The sequence below is a fragment of the Apis laboriosa genome, unplaced genomic scaffold (assembly GCF_014066325.1).
Source record: "Apis laboriosa isolate Shangri-la unplaced genomic scaffold, ASM1406632v1 scaffold112_cov148, whole genome shotgun sequence".
In the NCBI taxonomy this organism is placed as follows: Eukaryota; Metazoa; Arthropoda; class Insecta; order Hymenoptera; family Apidae; genus Apis; species Apis laboriosa.
In genome coordinates this window covers 3162153-3183735 of record NW_025220865.1, presented here as the reverse complement: position 1 = coordinate 3183735, position 21583 = coordinate 3162153, and the positions used below count along the sequence as shown (strand labels likewise).

Sequence of the window (21583 nt, the reverse complement as noted above, 5' to 3'; positions counted from 1 at the left end):
AATTAATATGATTTCTTAATTTTTTCAATAAATATCTTAAGACTTTTGAGTAAGAGTTATATACAGGCTGTTTCATGCAATTGAGTCATATCATAGTTTTGAAATAGCAAAAGATAAAAAAATATTTCATTAGATAAAAATTGAATGATCATGTTTCGATGATTTCATAGTATTCATTTTCATTTTTTTTTTTTAATTAATATATTTTTTGTCCGCTTATCAATGCAATTTTCATTTTTTATAAAAAAAATATTAAAATATTAAAAAAATATATATATAATTTTAGATTGAAAATTTATTAATTTAAAAAATGAATTATTTTGAAAATTTTGCAAATTTTAATATATAGAAGCCAAGGAAATATATAAAACATCTTTCATATGATAAAGCTTTGCAAAATTTTAATTAAAATATTTTTTGAAAGAATTAATTATTTTTAGATACAACTTATTTAATACTTTTTACAGAAAATAAGAGTGTCGAATAAAACAATTCATTTATATATAATGTGTATAATAGATTTATAATATATATTACATTTATATATTTTATATAATATAATAATTATATATGTATAATACATTGTATATGAAAAAATACACATAAAAAATGCATTATTTAAAATTAATTAATTTTTTTCTTGAAATTTTCATTTATCTCTTACCGTTTCAAGGTGATGAACTTTGCCTAGTTATCTGAAACACTCTGTATATATATCTCTTTTTCATTTATATTAAGTAATCCCAATTTTTTGAAATGTGTGTCATAAATAGAATGACTAAATTGTTTGTAACGTTAAAAAAAAAAAAAAATGGACTTCGTTTCCGTAATCATAAATGAATACATGAGAAACGATGTAATTTTATCCTTTTTTTTTTCTTAAGTAGCTTGCCACTGAAACCAGGATCGATCGCTACGAGAAACCGATACGTCATTTAATTCGCTACGAAAAAATTAAATTCGATCTATTTCCGACAGTGAAATATGCAGGTATGCTCTAAATATACAGTGCCATGCTGTACCATGAGTGCACAGGTAGATAAAAATAGCTCAACAATAATGCCGTTGATCTTCAACGATTCTGTCACAACGTTATCTTAATTTATCGGTGATCGTACATAAATTAAATAAAATGAAATTACATTAAATCTCTATAAATCGTAAGAATTAAATTAAATCGGTTTTTGAAAGTTTAAAAATAATAATATCTTAGATTTTTTTTATATTTTATATCATATCACGTTTTTTGATCACGTAAAAAAATCCCTTCGTATGTAAGTGAAGAGATTCGATGTTTTGATCGATTTATTCAAAATAAATCGTCTAGTTCAATTAAATAAAAAATTACGAGGTATAATTGCGAAAATTTAAAATAAAAAGTATGAGGTAGCAAGGAATTGATATATATATAGAACAGATTTTTTTATAATACATTTATAAAACATTGGTATGTATTAAAAAATATAAGTTGATAAAGAATAATCAAATGATTTTATTGCATATTTGATTGCATATTGCATATTAGTTGAGACCTAACCTATACACAACATATAATATTCTCATATATTCTTAATATAAAAATAATTTTTTAATTTTTAATTTATATTTTTATATTACTAACATAAATAAGAATCTTTCTAACTAAAAAAAATATTAATAAATTAAAATTGGATTTTATATTAATTGTTTGTATACTGATTTTTAAATGTCGAAGCGTAAAGGTTAGATTCTCAACTAATAACTAATAGCAGTTAAGCAATGATAAAATAATAAACATCAAAAATATCCATGAAAAAATGCTTTTGAAAGTGTTGCGTACTATTTGGCTCGCTAAACGAAACCCGGAGAGTCAAGAATGCTTCCTACTTTATTTTCGTTACCTCAAATCAGACACGTTGACAGTTGCCAGGTCGTTTGTAACAAATAACAATTGTTCCTAACGCAAACATGTTCAAATTATTGTGTTCCATACTTTCTCTTCTATTAGTTCATCTAACCTCTTTTCGAAGAAGAAAATAGAAATTCACAGATATATGTACGTGTAGTCTTCTTAATATTGCTCATTGAAAATAGAAATACTAAATATGCTAAAATTAATTTATTACCAATTCCTTGCAACCTTAATTATATCTCGTTATCAAGAGCATTAGCACCGGAAGTGTGTACAAAAATGTGTATAAGCACCGGATTCTTCGTAGACGCTAGCACCTAACTTTTTCTCTACAGCCATAAGAGATAAATCGCCTGTTTCAAAAAGATTTAGATCATTTTACCGTATAATTCTATATTTTCTCTAAAGTCGAAGATTGTTTAGCATAGTAGACACCACAAGTATTAAATATTCAAAGGCACTTTTGCTTTTAAATAACTAATATTTCTTTTTTCATATTCCTCGTACATTTGGAATGTACATGTGAACAAAAGTGTGAAATTATATAATTCTACAAAATTCAAGAATTTAAAAAAAAGTTAAATTAGAATTCTGATAATTAAATAGAAATATATATATTATTGGTTAAAAGTTTAGAATTCCAATAAATTAATTTTTCTTACCTTATGAAGAGTTCACAACTTAATAATAGAAGTTAGAAAATACTATTCTAATGTATTTTATAGAACCCAAATTGTTTTGAAATAAAAAAAAGTTCTATTATCTTTTTTAGAAAATTTTTTTCGAAAAATCTATGGGATTTATTTTTTTTTACCGGATTATCGATATTTATAGCATTATTTATTAATAAAAAAATTAACAAAAAATTTGATTATCGCTCGTTTGCGATAAACATTACCACATTTCTTTCATTCTCGTCCTGCTGCAACACAGTAAGGTTCATCCTTGCTCAACTTCAAGTAACCAATATTTGCGACATCTACTATGACAATAACCGCACGACCATCTTCCACATCGATCAGACCTATAATCAACATCAAGGTCTTCGTAAAATCAAAACTAGAACGGCGAATATCAAATATATCTCAGTGTTTTTCTAGACATTTCTGATCTATCCGAAACACTAGCTACTATAACAAGTTTTGCGCACATCTGCAAGTATTACACTGAAATCATCATCCGCCTTGGAAACATGCTCGATATTCTGCGGCTGTTGAGCCTGTTGAGCCTGTTGAGGCTGCTGTTGTTGTTGTTGTTGCTGCTGCTGTTGCTGATGTTCCGGATATTTTGCCACGTCCATAGCCTGATGATATTGCTCCATCCCATGAGCTATACCCACGTTTGAACATCGAGCATCCTTGGTCTGATCATCAACGATGCACTGAGAGTTCGACATATCTAGTTGAGTCTGTTGAGGTGTATAATAACGCAGATCACTGGCGTAATTGTGATTGCTGTCGAGTAGATTCTGCGAGGTGAGGCTGGTGTGAGCTACGCTCGTCGGATGAGAATACTTGAAGTACTTCTCCAGCTGTAGCGTCTGTTGCTGTTCCTCCTCCGCTGTGCTGGCCATTGCGGCCTCCATATGGCCCAGAATTGGATGCTGTTGACCGGCGCTAGTTCCCTCCGTTTGATATTCCTGATGATGAGTCATTTGGTATCGGTGGGATACACCTGAAAATAAATCGGTCGTCGAGAAGAATGCCCGGTTTCCTTTGGCGAGTAAAGAGGTTAGTTATTCAGGAGGAGGAATGAATTTTCGAAATGGTAGAGTTGGTAAAGATAATTGGCTTTTGTTCAATTTCGCTTGGGCATAGAGAAGATAATTAATATATAATTGGGATATTATCTGAAATTCGGGGGTGAAGAAAAATGAGTTTCAAGTACATTTCTTTTTTTTTTTTTTTTTTTTTTTTTTTTTGAATAAAATTAATACAATGATATATCCATGAGGAAAATTCAAAATATAGAAACGTAATAGCGATTCTAATTGTGTATAATCGATCATTGGATGAATTCCAAGTGTAACATGACATAAGAAGGAATAAAGGATTACCGGAACAACCTTCGGCGGCTCCGCGTATCCCCATAGACTGTTGTCGATTGGCACACTGAACAGGATTATAGTTGCTTTCGACGGAGGACTGCATCGAATAGTTGGCAGTCTTTGAGGATTGGGTGCTCGTATAGTGCTGCAACGATTGATCGTGCGGGGATGCGACCGGCGGATAAAAAGTCCCCGTCACAGAGCCAACATTCTCAAATCCGGAGCGTAATTTATTACACGACACCATCATCCCATTCGCTATACCGACCGCGGCTATGCTCGACGGCTGTCTCTCGAAATTTAAGTAACTCACCTGGAAGACAAAAAAAACTTACGGTTGGAACTTTCACTCACGTGTGTGTTTACTATTATAATTAAGACGTTAGGATATGCTTAATAATTAAATAAATACAGTTATGTCAGGGAAGATATAAAGTTATTTCATTAATTAAACTTTTAAAATTGAATTAAGGATTTTTGATAAAACATTTTTTGTGTTATTAGATATTAGTTTGAAATTTCTCTTCTCTTATTGAGAGATTAATATTTAATTTTTTTTAATTTATGAAATGAAATATTTTAATTATTCAGTGTTTCAAATTTCACTCACGTGTGTGTTTTGTTTACTATTATAATTAAGACGTTAGGATATGCTTAATAATTAAATAAATACAGTTATGTCAGGGAAGATATAAAGTTATTTCATTAATTAAACTTTTAAAATTGAATTAAGGATTTATATGATAAAACATTTTTTGTGTTATTAGATATTAATTTGAAATTTCTCTTCTCTTATTGAGAGATTAATATTTAATTTTTTTTAATTTATGAAATGAAATATTTTAATTATATTCAGTGCTTCAAATTTTCTAATTACAATCAAGTAAACGAGCCTATATTTGTCCTCCTAGTTTCCAACAAGATCATTTGTATGCACGCCATTACTCACTGATTTTTTGTAAGTCAGAGTATCTGTGTAAGCACCAGAATTCTGACACGACGATATGCTAGTACCACCAGCATGACCCGTGTGCAACTGATTATCGGTACTCATGAAAGTGTACCGTTTCGTTTGCTCGCTTATTTCGCTATGCTGCTTCGACGAACCCTCCATCAGATCTCGTTCAGGATCTGGATTTTGGTTTGATGGCAAATGCGTTCCGTCACCTAATTACCCAAATTCATGAAACGAAATTAATAATTTTAATACTGTCTTGACAGTTACATAGAAATAACAAACAAAAGAATTATATATTTTCTTAATAAAACTTAATAGTAATAATTAATCCTTTGTAATAAGGACTTTCAAACAAAAATAAAAAGAAAATTTCAAATTGAAATATTAATTGTTCAAAAAATACTAATCATTGAAGTAGAAATTTTCAATGAAAAAAAATTTCAAAAAAATCTTTCATTGTTAATAACTTTCTGTTCAAAACATTCCCAATATAAAAAAGATTCTAATGACAATAGAAAATTAAAAAATATATATATATATATAATTGCAATATAAAATTTTATGAATAAAATATTTTTTTTATATATAATAAAGAAAAAATTATAAAAAAAAATTATATATCCAATTTGTAAAATAATAGTGATAATTTATACAAATATAATTCCACAAGTTCCATGGCTGTCTGAACGATAATTAATGCGAGTACAAGGTCTCACCATCTGGCTCGGGACTGGCAACTGGAGATATGTCCGGTGAGTGAATGATAGGCGTATAAGGACTACCGTACAAGGAATTGCTCTCCGATTTGTACTCCTGGATACCTTGCTGTTGCTGCTGGTGATACAGGGATGAGATCGGGGAATGGCCGCCCCACGGGATCTGAGGAATGCCTTGATAACTGTCCATCTTAGACCTTAAATAAATATCAAACGTCACTTCGTATTTCTTTTAAGGAACGCTTTTAACGCGAACGAAATTTACTTGTTAGATAAAAAAAGAGAAATGGAATGTTTGAAGCATTATTTGAATTAATTAATTTGTTTTAACAATATACATACAGCACAATAATTAACGAACTGAAAATACTAATAAATAGAATTTCATTGAAAAATAAAAAGTATTTGCAAATGTACTTTTTGTAACCAGGATATATCTAATCACATAACGAAAGTAGTGCATCTCATTACTAAAACTAACCATGTCTCCGTTATAAGTATGCAGTGTGCAATTATCCTAATCCTAGTTATCTGTTATTCGATGAATTTTATTCTTGTTAAAGGAATATTAAGAATAAAAATTAATCGCAAAATTCACATCGAGTTATTCGCAAATTCGAATTAATTAAATAAATTAATATAATGAATATAATAATATAATAAATATAATAAATAATAATATAATATAATAAATAATAATATAATATAATAATATAATAAATAAATTAAAATTCGGAACAAGGGATAATAATTAAAAAAAAATGGCGGACGAACTTCGATGTTACGTGGACTTACATGGAATGATGAATCGTGGTACCAGAGGGGTTGGACCTATTGGTCGTGGTATTGGTCGCCGATGGAGGAGAAGAGGGCGCTCCTGGGGCCCGTTTCGCGTGTTTCCTGCGCCGTGGTCTGTACTTGTAGTTCGGATGTTCCTGCATGTGTATGACCCTCAGCCTCTCGGCTTCCTCGACGTACGGCCTTCTGTCCTGCGGGGTCAACCCTCGCCATTTCTTTCCTGAAATACACGAGGGTCGTCCGTTAGCTGCAACGGTGCCACGATTTTCGATACGACATTGCAATGTTAGGTTATGTACAGTATGTACACCCTTGTTCAAAAGTCTTAGATCATTTATTATATCACTTATTACACATAGGATGAAAAAAGTTAAGGATCATTCTAAGCGATGAGTTTCATTTCTGCGCATGATGAAACAAAAATAAATTGCTCAGAACTTAAGAAAAAAAAATATCGTTTGAATTTTTAAAATCATCTATTAAATTTTCTATTTTATTCGATATATTTTATAATGCTTGAAAATTATAAAAACTTAAGTAACAAATTAAATATATTATTATATAATAAATAAATAATCAGATGCTTATGTATTAATATATTTACTAAAAATTTTCATTAAAGTTGATTGATTTAAACATTAAATTTTTATTAAAAATATAATTTTTGTTGTAAGAATTTATCTTCGCGATTTCTGCGACTTTTGAACGAGACTGTATGTAGAGGTATATCCGAGATGCTTACCACTGGTCTTCCTGAATTCAGGGGGCGGCGTGAAAGGCAATAAAAATTTGATGAGTAATGTTACATGTGGTTGCATGTGCTGTAAAGGAAGGGTGTAAGGAAATGGTTATTTGAATTCTTTTTTCAAGAATACCTTGAGGAACAGAAGTTTTCAAGATGGTGAATCTTTTTTCTGGTTAGATAGATCTTTTTTTTTTAGAAGAAAGAGAGAGATATTTTAATATTTTGGTTTTTTATAGATTTTTTTTATAATATTAATAATGCCATTCTTTTCAACTTTCTATATATTTCTTAATTTCTATTCTGATTTTTATTCATAAAGCTTCTTTAATAATTATAAATAAATCTTAACGGATGATGAAATGAAATAATGATGAATGAGGATTTTTAAAAGCTTAAAATATTGAAAATATTTGAATTGAACTGAAGGATATTACAGAGGATTAATTATTAGTGAAGAGTGATTTAAAATTTATATTTCTTTAATATTTTATTTTAATTATTGATTAATTCAAGAGATCTGAATTTGCAAAATTCATTTACATTGAAAGGATCATTAAAAATGATTTCATTTTTAACACCATTAAAAAAGTTTTATATGCATATATTCAATATTCATGTCTGATCTGTTTATTATATTTCTAGATCAATCTTCTAATTTATATTAATTATATTTCAATTGTTCATGCAAGAAATCTTAAAGTCAATCTTTTAAAATGGAATCAAAATGGAAGCATTCAAAGTTGCATAATGAAATGCTTCAATTTCTGTCATAAAACATTTTACTAAAGGAATTATTCATAAAACAAGAAATTTTCTTTGAATGTTTCAATCCGGACCGGATTGAACTATGTACATAGATAAATAAAGATATAAACTTTGCATCCAATCATAAAATGTCATAAACTTGTTATTTTTCTTTGCATATGGAATATTATTTGATTTAATATTCATTAAATATTCATTTTTAACCAATTAACAAAGTAGAAAAAATAATTAATTTTGCGGTTTTGTTTAAAAATTTTATATCTAATAATATTTAATAATAATATTTTTAAAATGATAATCAATGTTGCGTCAATGTATTTAAATATTTTTTATTTGTAAAATCTTGATAGTTAAAAATCTGATATTATCGTTGAGTTTAATTGAAATAAACAGGAAAAGGATGAAGCGTATATTGCACATATTAAAAATACACATTTGCATTTTCAAATGATTACACAATAAATGTTGGATATAATAATATACTATATATTAGTTTCGAAGTAGCAAACAACGTATTAATTTCATCACACCAATTAATCTCTCTTCTTAAAAAAAAAAAAAAAAAAAAAACTTCAAATTTCGCGCCTTTTGATCCGACTAATAATCAATAATTTTATCAACCTCTAAAAACCATCACATCAAACTACACACAAATCTACAATCTATCTTCGTTCAAAAATCTTAAAAACTAACCAAAATTAATTCAACAATTCCGAAAATCGATAGTACGAAAAAAATAAATACAATCTACTTTCATCCAAAGATCTATAAAAACAAAAAACGAAATCAAGCCCAAAAAAAAAAAAACAAATGTCCACAATCTATCTTATCTATACAACTCCATATAACCAATCATCCATATCGACCAATCACAAAAAGGCAATAACTCCATCTTACCTATAACATACACAGATACGTACCCAAACGCTACACCAATCGAATCCAATCTTTCACCGCGAACCTATAAATTCTTCCACCTAAGATCCGCATTCACTTATTCCTACATACAACCAATCCAATCTCGGTGCCACTAAAGAAGCAAAAAGTATCTTGGCGGCGTTATTTCGAGGATCGATAAGGACGAACGCCCGTTTGTCCATCGATACTCTTTAATTCATGCTACGAGTCTGGTCCCTAATTGCCCGCCAGACGTCGTCGTGGTCGTCTTCGGTCCTCTTTGGTTGGTTGGAGGAAGCGGAAAAATGGTTGAACGCAGATACGAATTACAACAGGAGGGCTTGGCCGGCCGTCCTCGTTCGACTGGAATCTGCCTTAGTTGCGTTCAATATGCCCGTCCGGGCATAGTAGGCCGGAATATCATTAAGCATGGATAAGGGTTAATACGAACGTAAGATGTTCACGACAAGAACGAAAAACTTGAGCGAGGCGGATGTATATGGTGTGCGCGTACATATGTACACGGGATCGGCGTATACCGGGCCGTATAGGTACATAGGCGCATGGGGGCGTAGATATGGGTGCGCCCGTGCCTTTAGCCAGCCACAAGGCACGAACCATTATTTCATATTTCATTTTGTATATTTCAACTCCGGAGGAGACGCTAACCCGAACGGCTTGGGCCTCGAAGAGGGAGGTAGTGGGTAAAGAAAAAGAGAAAACGAAAAGAAAGAAATGAGAGAGAAAGAGAGAGAAGAAAGGGAGGGAAAAAAAAGGACAATTGGAAAAAGAATATAGGGAGGAAAAAAAAGGATGGTAGCGAAGTCTCTCTAGATCTCCCTGTAAAGTCCATTTTTGTCGCCCCAAGTTTCTTCTTACCTCTTCGGTTCTTCTTCTCCTCCTTCTTTTCCTTCTTCTTCTTCTTCTTCTTCTTCAGGAGCGGCGAACCTCACCGCTGCCCTTTTTTGCGATACGCGTACTTTTCATCGCGACAGCGAGCAGGGTTGACGCGGAGAGGTAAAAGCTCTCAGGACGTTCACGTCGAGATTCAATGGAATTCTCCTTTGTCGCTTGTCTTTGTACGGGTGGCTCGTGAAAGGAAGAGAATTTCTTTGGGATTCTGATTTCTTCTGATAAATTACCCCGTGATTGGGGGAATTACTTAGGTTTGGAGGATTTACGTCGTGAATTTGTTACCGCCTTATTCGAATCCATTAGAATGACGTTTTGAATTAGGAATTATATTCTTCTGTGTGGCGGAGATGGCATTATCTGACAAGATATAGGTTCGTTTTGCAACTGCAAAAAATTTCTTGTGATATGAAATTTAATTTCTTAATACTTTTTTTTTTAATTTCTTAATTTTTTTTTTTTACCTTAATGGATACAATATGATCATAGCCAATGAATTATTTAAGAACAAATCAAAATTGCATTGAATAAATCATAATAATATTCTGTAATTATGTCCACTTTAAACCACATGAAATTACTCCTTCCAAGTTGTAAATGGTAATTAAAATAACATAATAATAAGAGAAGAATTTCTATAACTTTCATCTTTGCACTTTTTGCATATACGTGTACCCATGTCATCGAGGAATAACGAATATCTGCGACGAGAAAAAGAAAACAAGTCAGACGAAAGGAATAAAGAAGACTGAAGAAAAAAAAGAAACCGCAATGCTTCTTTCTTCTCTTCAACTCTTTACCCCAAAATTTTTTACCCTCGTTGCGGTCGGATTCGTCCATTTGCTTCCGTATGTTTCGAGGAAACAGTGAAATCATCCGAACGTCGTTGGAAGAACGAAGAGGAACCAACATGGATGAAGAAGGGATGGCGGCTTAGACTTTTTGGCCGACAATAAGTAAACTTAATTTAATATTCCTGGGCGCGCTCCGCGGTGAGCTAGCCGGCAGTGATTCATCATCACACCCGCGCACTGCTTCCCACCATGACGTCCTCGTTAAGTATTCTAATGGTTGCCGTGTACCTCTAATTTACCCTGCTCTCGGCTCTAGTCAGACGACTTCATTAATTTCAATGTTTCGGTCAAAAGCGAGCCGCTCACGGATTGGAAACACTTTAGCCCTTGTTGGATCAGTTATCGAGCCGTTGTTTCGTCGTCTTCTGATCGTAATCCTTCTCAGCGTCGGTGTGAGATTCGATGTATGGTGAAGAGAAAGTGTTTGTAACTTTGATAAAGATGATAGAGATCTTAGAGAACTTTGGAAGATATTAAGCGATTAAGTTAATGATTTTTTTTGTCGGTGACTTTCTAAAACATTTTTTAAATTATTTTAAATTTTATTTGGAAGAAAATAGTAAAAAATTGAAATAATTAATTATTTTATGATAATAAATAAGTCACAACACTGTTTTGTACTTGTACGTGTGAATGAGTAAATGCTTCGATTTTGAGACTGTTTAAATTTAACTCTTTTCATATTTATTTATTCACTGTGATTAAATTTAAATTTTTAATATTATTATTTGTCAACATAAGTTTATTTGATGTAAATGATTAAGAATCTCATTGCTTTTTTGATTTTTCAATTGAAATTTCCATAATCCAATTTTAAATTTTGTCTCTTCTGTTTTTCTGAATTTTAACCTTATTTATAGAATAAAAATTGTGTATCAATAAATAATTTTTTTGATTTATTATTGATAAAATATATTTATATAATAGGAAATTGTTAACATACCTTATAAAAATCTTATTTCTCATTAAAAACTAAGATTTTATATGAAGATCTTGATGGAATAATTTTCAAATTCATTCCGCGTTATAAAGGGAACTCGATCACAGTGCGCGGTAGAATCATTAAAAATTCTGTTATCGCAACAGGCGACAGGCGAGCACGCGCGCGTGCGCGACGCACGCAAATGTATGCAAAGCGCATGCAGGTCACAATAAGTCGATCAGCGGCGAACATACTTCGGAAATCTCATTTGAACCGATGCTAATAGGCTGCCTTATCCACGTCGCTTAATCTGGGCGCGCATGTACACGACCGGCCGACTCGTGAATTCCTCGAAGCGTGATAAATTAACGCCAACGGAGATCGCGACAAATTACGTCTCTCGATTAGACGTTGACTCCCCTGCGCGCGCAGATCGCTCGTGCCGAAATGTCTTTTTGTACCTGTCAACAATCCGATATGTGCGCGCGCATGCATGTAACGTCCATTCAATGTGTAACCTCCTTGGTCGCTGACATTTTCCAGAAAGCTCGTTCGTTCTACCGGTTAATTAACGATTCCGCGGTGATTTACGCACGTGGCGAACTTAGCCGGACCAATGGTCGATTAAGCCACGTTTCTATGCTCGCACACCGGCACTCAGAGAATTTCGTTCTGCTCGCAGATGCAACATCGCTGGAACGTGACATTTCCAGAATCAAGCGAAAAACTTCTCGCTCGGCATTTAGAATACTGTCTAGAATTAGTTACTAGCACCCGTTCGTGTTCCCTCACTCCCCTCTATACGTTTCTTTAATTGCGCGTAGAGTGCGCGATAAATCTTATGGCACACCGAAACATTTCTAGCGCCCTCTGACAGTTTGCCTAAGAAACGCCTCGTTTAAGAAACAATTTGCTTAACCCTTGAGCATCAAGTTCTGATTCTTAATCGCGACGGTCCTTTAACCGGTGACTTGAAATGTGCTCTTCTCGATGAGTTTCACGCCGTTTATATACGATCGCGATCGAACGATTGCTAAATTACACGCACGCGACGCCAGTAATAAATATACATGATGTATCGATTCGCGAGCGAGCGCACAATTAAATTTATCGAGACCTAACCGTTGCGCGACTGATGCGCTACGTGGCGAGCAAAATTGACATCGATCGATGGTATACCGAATAAGGACAGTTTTTGTCGTATAAGAAAATCTAATGATAATAACTAGATACTAAAGTGATACTTCTGTTCGATGGTATAGTGAAAGTTATTGTGAGATGAAACTTGTTGGTACAACAAGGGTAAGATCATTAAAATCATATAATATATATATGTAATACTGGATTTTCGAAAAGTTTGACATTTTAATATCAATTCTAAACTCTATTTTACCATTCATTTTACAGAAATATATAAATAATAAATTGAAATATCTTATTTTCTTTGTAATATATTAATTTTAAATTTTAAATTAAATTAATTAAAAGATCATCTTATAAAATCCTTTTACTACACACTGGTGGTTCCGTTAAGTTTGTCTGACACGACACAAAATCCGCTAATCCAATTCGATTTACGAATGAATTATAACTAAACGCCGAAACGGTCCGCGTCGAATTGATTTGATCGAATCACAACCGATCGACGTTACGAAGCAGAAAATCCGTTCATTTAATTTTTCTATACAGCGTGTCCGCACACGGTAATAGTTAATATAGGCAGCAGCAATCTGAAAATAGTGTTATAGAAAGAGACAGAGAAAGAAAGAGAGATCAGAAAATGAGACGAACAACAAAGACGAAGAAGAAGAAGAGGTCGAAAGCGAGGCCCACATCGGTGGGACCGCATCGTGCACCCCGCCCAACCTGGGTCGCCCACTGTCACCATTAATAATACGTCTCCCGTCCCGTGATGTATCTCATCTCCGTTGGCGTCGTGTGTTGTGCCCTGTGTCCTGTCGTGTCGGTGTTTAGCCTTCGTTGTGCGCTCGGTCACACGCATACATGGACATACATATAGCGTGAACGCATACTCGCTCCATTCTTTATTTTCTCTCTTCTTCCTCTGTAATTTTCTCTCGCTACATCTCGTTTTCTCACTCTGTCTCTTTATTTCACCTTTCTCTCCGTCGTTTCCTCGCTCATTCTATCCCCTTCTGGCTCGTTTTCGATAATATCGCCTTTCCCGCTTTCCTCGTCCCGCTTATAAGCCAATAATGCATATATACGCGGTTACGCGCAAGCGTGTCGTTGCGTGCAGGTACTCGGCACACCCACACGAGAACGCTGGGAGGGGTTGCGAACACGAGGTTGTACGATGCACATACACATCTCTAGCGTGCAACACTACGATACTTTGCTCTTTCAACTTTGACAGTTACTTTTCGGACAAAGACATCACCGATACGCCGAGAATGGCGCGATCATCTATGATGGAGGGTTTTTCTTTTTCCATCTAATTCTTTATCATTTACCTATCATGGTAGATTTGAAAATTTTTCACTAAAAAAGTGATTTTTTGTTCTTTTAAATTGTGTAATTAACGACATTGATATTAGAATCTCCAATGAAAATGAAAATAATAAAAAAAGAATAATAGCCACGAAATCATATTCAGTCAAATATTTTTGAATATTTCACATCATATAGAAATTAAGGATTGTTAAAAATTTAGAACTAAATGAAAAAGTTATACTGGGATATTTAATTTCTCAAACTTTATTTAATGATGAATTTAATCTAAAATTCTTTTCTATTTTTTAATGTTTATTATATATAGGTCAATTTTAATTAACTTTTTAAAATCATAGAATCTTAATTTTAAAAGGAAAAGGAAATAGTAAAAAAAATATTTATTTAATATTAAAAACAATATAAATTAGTTTTAAAAAAACAACATATTATATGAATAGAACATGAAACTTTGAGGAAAACAAAGTTAGAAGAATAATTTTTACATTCTAATAATTAATATCACGTATGTAAGTATATTTACACTTACGCATATAAAAAAACAATTAAAAATTTATCCAAAAAAATTTTTTAGGTAACCATCTCGGTCATAACTAATGATCTAGCGTCAACCAACATTTTTGAGAACTTCTGTTCACTTTTCGTTCGTCGTATAAGCATACCATACATGTTGGGCACGTGGACAATAAGGCAAAGGAAGCCCAGTGTGTGTCCCTCGCGACAATCTCCGGCTCCCGGCTTTTGCCCGACGGAAAAGTAATCTGTCCCCGGCGATCAGCCAGACCTCTGCCGATCTTAATGGATTATCTGATGCGTTCGTCCTCGTTCGGTAGCCGTAATCGAGTTCTTGCTAGCTCATAAATGACGGCTACTGGGAGGAGGAGGGGGAGGGTATTCAGATTTCTTTGACTTTAGCATTGTGACCATATCGACGTGGATAATAATTATGAAGCATGTCAATTATTGGATTTTTGTGCCAATAATAAAAACGAATTTTTATTGTTTGTTTTCTTTAAAAATAGTTTAATATTTATAATTTTTCTTTTTTAAATTTTTTTATTATATTCAATTATATTGCAGGTAAAGAGAAGAAATAGAAATCATGAAGTAGAAGTTCGTAATAAGGAGTATATCAATTAGTGACTTTTTATAATTGAAGGATTCATAACAATAACGATCTTATCTTCCATTCTTTTTGTTAAAGAAATAGTAAAATATTCTACCTTTAATTTTTATTTCATAGAGTTAAGTATAATCAATTATATCACATAAAGAGAAGAATTTTATCTAGTTAAATGATGAAATAAAACTGAATTTCACGATCATAATATACTTAAAAATTAAAATAGATACACTTTTTAGATTAAAACCTAAAAAAAAAAAAAAGGAAAAAATCAAATAAAACGGAACAATAAAATTCACCCAATTTGACATGGAACAACAAAGTATTACTCCACCCATCGCTCAACAAGCTGCCAAGGGATCGCGACGAAAATTAATCCCAACTGCCCACCCGATCGTCGATGAAAACTTCGAACGATAAATACAAGTTTCGCGGCATTCCTGATTGCGTCTCTATGTGGGCGCACCGTTTGAATCTCTTCCTGGAAAATCATTCATCGCCGCGGTGCCGCGTTACCTTGGGTGTCTCGAAGCGAGAAATATCGCGGTACGAAACGGCAATTGTCGTGCTGCGTTATGCATGTATCCCAGTGAGCGTTAACAGCCGAGTTTGTTCCACGACGAAGACGTTTCCTCCTCGTCGAGGACACCGGGTTGGAGGTGGAACGAACACAAGAACGGTACTACATTTCCATCACGATGGATCGCGAAGGGGGATGAATGACACGAGCGTTTGTCAATTTCTCTCAACATGTTTCGTGTCCTCGTCGACGAGTCTGTGAAAGTAAAATTTTCGAGGGGGATAATGGTATTATCGTTTCAATATATCGTTGGAATTTAGAAAAATTGATTTTCCAACGTATGCTTATGGATCGATAAGATCTTTAATTTAATTACTTATAATTTGTTGTACGATTTATACAATTTGTTATAAATTGAATATTATACGATTTAAAATTTATAATTTATGCCAACTTAATATCATAATGATTTTACAGGATGTAAATTGTCAATAATTATCTTGAAATATATTAAAATAAATTTTCTTGAATATAAAAATAATTTTGGATGCTTTTGTTCTAACATACGAATCTTTTTATTTTTTTTTTGTTTCTTTTTATTTTTATCTATTGCATACAGAATGCATTCGTCATTTGTTTGAACAATAACGAAGTGACAAAATCATTTTCATATAGATTATGGATAGTTAGATAATTTCCCAGTTGACAGTTTTGAGAGTGATGGAGCGTTCCAAGATAATTTTTACAAAGACTATAGAATTATAATTTTGTCCGTCAGTACTCGAATATATATGATTATGATGTTAACAGAATTGTTCGAATACCAAAGATTTTAATCTTCTGATTTACAAATGGCGGTCGACAATAAGAAAAATTAAATGCGTTTCTTTTTCATAGAGACAAAAATAACTGTAAATTAATAAAAATGTATAAAATTAATGAAAAGAATAATTTAATTCAAAGGAAGACAATTTTCATTATTAAGTATCATTTTGTCCATCTTCAAAGGGATTTTTATTTTTAAACCTTTTAAATATTTAATTTAAAACGATGCAATGCAACGAAATAGAGATTTCGATAAATATTCCAGAATTTTTTCAGATTATTTTAAAAACCTAAAACAATAAAAAAAAATTCAATATCTATATTATCTACAGAAGATATATTTATTTATCAAAAAAAAACTAACCAACTTATTACTTATGCGATTCCCTTTTTTTTACCCATTCATCCATGTCCCCAAAATTTTTAAAATTCGAGACGACAATCGTTCCCTCACAATCGAAACATACATAACCTAAATCGATCGAAATTTCATATATCGCAAAAACCTCGTAAAAGGGAAATCTATCAGAGACTAGCCAATAAAATTCTGTCACGTAGCACAATGCCGTTCACTACGGGTGGTTGAGTAGAAAAAAGCTATATTACTGGTTCACAGTAACGAATATCCGGAAACGTTTTACTTCGTCGCCTGTTAGAATGTTAACGAATCGCTTTTTACGAAACGATGGAGAACGATTTATGGCACTCTCCGTTTCATTAAAAAAACGATTTAATCTCATTCTCGTTTGAATTTTCGTCTGCCTCTTCATCGTTAATGGGATATTGATGTAAGTGAAAGAACGGGAACGATGGTTCGAGAGAGGAGTCGTTGGTGCTAACGATTACGATTGATCTGATCGTGAAGAACTTAGAGATTTGAAAATTATCTTTGCTACGTGAAAGAACATTATGTAGAGTGTGTAATACGAAAAATAGGATTGATATTGTAAATTATATTCGGATAAGATTGATATCAACTTGAATATAGTCATTAGTCGAAACATACATAACCTAAAAAAATAGTAAATGGAAGATTTCTAATAATCTTTGTGCATATGTCCAAATTTAAAGTTACTACTTGTTTGGGAAAAAAATTGTACTAAAATTTTTATTCCTTAAAATATTCGCCTATTATTCTCTGATGCAAAAGAAAAAAAAAAATTGTGGTTTTAACTTACAGTATAATCAACGATCTCCTTCAATGTTTTGAAAATGTGCATCAATCAAACAAACTCGAATACATTGTAATGAAATAAATAAAATTTGAAGCAATGGTTTCTTCAACAAATAATATTTTGCGAAGTATCTCTTGAAAAATCAACCAGTAAACAATTGTTTTCTTTCCTTACATTTTTGTAACAGTTTCTATTGATACTTTAATAATTGTATTACATCAATCAATCAATAATACAATAGTAATTAAAGAATTAAAATCCATTTAATACAAACACATTTTCATTTCCTAAAAACTGTATTTTTTCACACTTCTCAAATCCATATCTTCAAGATGTTCAAATCTTGAAATTATTAAACGATTTAAACGTACATTCATATATATTCTTCGAACATTCACATTCTCACACTAGTGTGCTTATAACGTCTTAAGGACATCAAATTCTGAACGAGATCAACCTGGAAACTTTCGTTCGAGAGGCTCGATCGCACCCGTCACTTCTGATCGAAGCTGTACAGGCGTGGTGCAATGCAGACCAGCGATCAGGAGGGACAAAAGTTCTTTCTCTCTCTCTCTCTCTTTCTCTCTTCACTCTCTCTTGAAACGAACTCTTTGGTGGAACGTGGTCGGCGCTCGAGGGGTCCCACCTCCGTAAACACAACCGCGATTCCACCTTCGTACACCCGGCGTGCATTTTCATAAATATAATAATTTATCTTTCTCTCTTTCTCTCGAAATCCACGCAGTGTAATAATGTTGTAATCTTGTTCCTCGTTGCTCGTCCTCGCGATCCTAGTCGCCGTCGTTCGTCCGTTGATTCGTTGGGTTCGGGGATAGGTGGGTCGGGGAAGGTAAAGGCAAGGGTGCGGCTCCAGACTCCGCTCTCGACTCCACCTCATTACCCAGCATTCTATGCACAGGCTGCGCTTATGGCTTATTATTGCTTTGGCTTGGCCAACCCGTCGGTTCCTCGATTCCTCCGACAAGTTCGTCCATAGACGCGTGTCACACGTTTTTTTCCGAATCAGGATTTCTCATTCTCGAGGATTTTCCTTGTTACTCATTCATTTTAGAAGGAAACGTACTGAATGTAACGTAACGAAATGAAACATAGGAATTTTGTTTTAATAAGATACATGGAAATATTAAAGGATTGTTTCATGATGTTATTTTTACGGTTGACAGTTCTATTTCTTTATTAGTTGGTTTAATTTGTCAAGATGAATGATTGATATATATCAGTATGTTCCAAAGATAGGTTAAATAGGGAATTTTTAAAGACAGTTTACGTTTACTCATCTCATATTGCATGTAGATTAGATTTAACAAAGATACGAATGTAACTATCCTTTAGAAAATTATTCGTAATAAGGATTAATTAAATTTGATCCGAATTTCGAATGAACGAATTCTATAAATTCTGTGATCTATAAAATTGATGCACACACTTCGAAACGATTCTTCGCGAAACGAATCACTAACTCGGACGCCTCTATCGGCCAAATACCGAACTATTTCATTAAACAGCGAAAACAATCATTTTCCATAACCTATACCGTTTTTCTGCACGCGTTTAGGTGTCGTTTCTAAACAAGTCCACCGGAATGCACACTCGTCTATCTATCGTCGGCCTTGCCCATTTCGATTCTTATTTTGTATGTACGCGCGATATTATTGGTCCCGAAATTATTGATCTTTTCTGAAACTTCGTTACGTCTTCTAGCAGGGTCCTTTTTTCATGCGCACAATCGTGCGTACTAGCCTTGACTTTGTCGGTATTATCTGCACGCTGGGCTTCCAGTGGCTCCGAAAAAACGAGGCCGCCAGAGATTTAACCCTTGATATCACGACCACCGGAATATCGCGAAGGCCTCTCCCTTCGTGGAGATCGCTTCCAACAGACTTCTCTCTTCCCCTCTTCGCGATTAACGGCTCATTTGGAATCGCAATTTACAATTAACTTTGTTTCCTTCCGATCGATATACTCGATGATCGTAAGTGGTTGAGGTGAATTGGCGATTGGATAATTTGGTTAAGAAGCGGGTTGGAAGAATGAATTTTGAATTGTGCGGTCCAGATGGTGTTTGATATCGATTTATGCTCCTCTTGTTTCAAATTGCAACTTACAATTAACATTGTTTCTGATATATGTACTTGATGTAAATGATCGAGGAATTTTTAATTGATGGGTAAATAATTGGAAAAATAAATTTTGTGCTCTGCGGTCCAGATGATGTTTCATATTTTATTTAGATATCTATCTAATTTACGCTTGTTTGGAACTGCAATTTATAATTAGCGTTGTTTCTTCTTCTTCTGATCAATGTAGTTAATAGAATTTTTGAATCACTTTGATTACACTCTGCATAATTTTTGTTAATGATAGATAATTTATAAACTGAATTGGAAAAATGAATTTTGAATTGAAATAATTTCAATGTATTTTATTATTTTTTAACCAATAATGTATAACGTGAATCATAATTCCTATTGTATCAGAATTCCATTTTCCTTATCAAATTAATTATATCAAAATTCAACGAATCTATATATTTTATTATTCTTTTGATACGTACGTCATTTCTTCGTTTTCAATTTCAAATTAATCTCTGAAAAATGAATATGCACATCAAACTGCATTGATTCAAGAATAGAAATTTCCACAAATAATCGAATCGCGCATTCGACGTAAAAAAATAAAAGACGTATCTCGAACGCGACTAAAATCCCCCCTCCCCCCTTTTAGATCAACCAGCTCGAGAAAAAATGATCCATCGAGGAAGAATCGCGGAATTTCCGCGGAAACGGACGGATGCAAAGATAGGATATCGAGAAATTCATCTCTTATCCCTCCTTCTCGAAGACTCGCCTGCCTGAAATCGACGTTTGCCCTACTACAATCAGATTACGCTCGACCAAAGTTCAAGATTCCGCTTCGTAGGAGGCGCGTGAAATTCGTGTCTGCGTCCGGTATGCGCGCGCAAGCGCGCGCGCGCAGTTCATGTCAATAACAGTTTCCACGAACGCATAATCGCAATATTCCTCGAAAGATTCTAAGCTTAGATTAGGTGGTGAAACAAGGTTCAAGCAGGTAGAGGGATCTAAACGGACGTAAGTAATGCACGGCCGTGCGAGAGAGGTGGAGAGGGTAGATAAAGGGGAGAAAAAGAGGGAAGGAGAGTGTGCAGACGATATAAAGGAACAAATGAGTTTCGTGATCGTACCAGAACCCGATCTTGTCTTGGGTTAATCGAGCAACGCCGTAGAAAACGAACAGGACGAGGCGACTGGGTTCTGGCAGGGTGGATCGTTCGCCAGAAGTCGAAGATGAGAGAGGGGGAGGGGGAGGAGGGAATGACGAGGGTGAATAATGTTTTCGAGTACGATTCCGATCGGTTAAAGGACAAAGTTTCGCGTTGGGGGAAGCTTGTTGGTTTATTTTTTGAATCCTAGATTATATCCGGTTCATCACCAAGTTTCCTTTCCATTTCCTTTTTTAATTTATTTGATACTGAATGTAATTGGTTATGATATTTGTCAAGTGATTGGTTTTAAAAGTTTTTTTCTTTTTCAAAATTTTTTTAATTCAATTCAATTACTTGTTTTCTAACTATTTTTGCCCATTTTTATCCTTCTTCTTTCTTGTATTATTTTTCAATCAGAAGTATATTGTATATGTGTAAAGTCATTATTATTTAGTTTTAACTGATGATGAAATTGAAATATCATATATACTTTGATGAAGTGATAAAGTATCACAATATGAGATAAAGGTTAATTAGAAGTTAGACTGTTCATTGTGAAATCTAACTACTTTTCAACTTTGTAAAAGCTATGATAAAGTTTGATTAAGTTTTAAAGTATCATAACATGAAATTACAATTATGATGTTTCAATATAATTAAAAATCTGATGAAAAAGATTTAGTTTCTACTAAACTGCTAGTATATTCTTTATCAATTCT

At 33.2% G+C, this 21583-nt stretch overlaps 1 protein-coding gene and 1 long non-coding RNA gene across 4 annotated transcripts in view; both read right to left on the bottom strand.

Moving 5' to 3' along the window:
* The window catches only part of LOC122714845 (putative transcription factor SOX-15), a 54874-nt gene that overhangs the window by 681 nt on the left and 32610 nt on the right, over positions 1-21583 (bottom strand). Inside the window, exons 5-10 of one of the 3 annotated variants that reach the window (XM_043936570.1) lie at positions 6408-6630; positions 5613-5809; positions 4888-5105; positions 3948-4251; positions 3042-3565; positions 1574-2915 (exon numbers count right to left, since the gene is read on the bottom strand). In XM_043936570.1, the coding sequence (XP_043792505.1) occupies positions 2910-2915; positions 3042-3565; positions 3948-4251; positions 4888-5105; positions 5613-5809; positions 6408-6630 (1472 nt within the window). In that variant the 3' untranslated portion in view covers positions 1574-2909. Of the gene's footprint in view, positions 1-1573; positions 3566-3947; positions 4252-4887; positions 5106-5612; positions 5810-6407; positions 6631-21583 lie in introns of those variants that run through there. The other 2 variants (XR_006346724.1, XM_043936557.1) reach the window with 2 other exon arrangements.
* Positions 8298-13272, bottom strand: LOC122714862. The gene is made up of 4 exons (XR_006346728.1): positions 11527-13272; positions 10545-11432; positions 10194-10430; positions 8298-10116 (listed from the first exon to the last, which is right to left on the bottom strand). It is a non-coding gene; the product is annotated as an uncharacterized LOC122714862 (long non-coding RNA).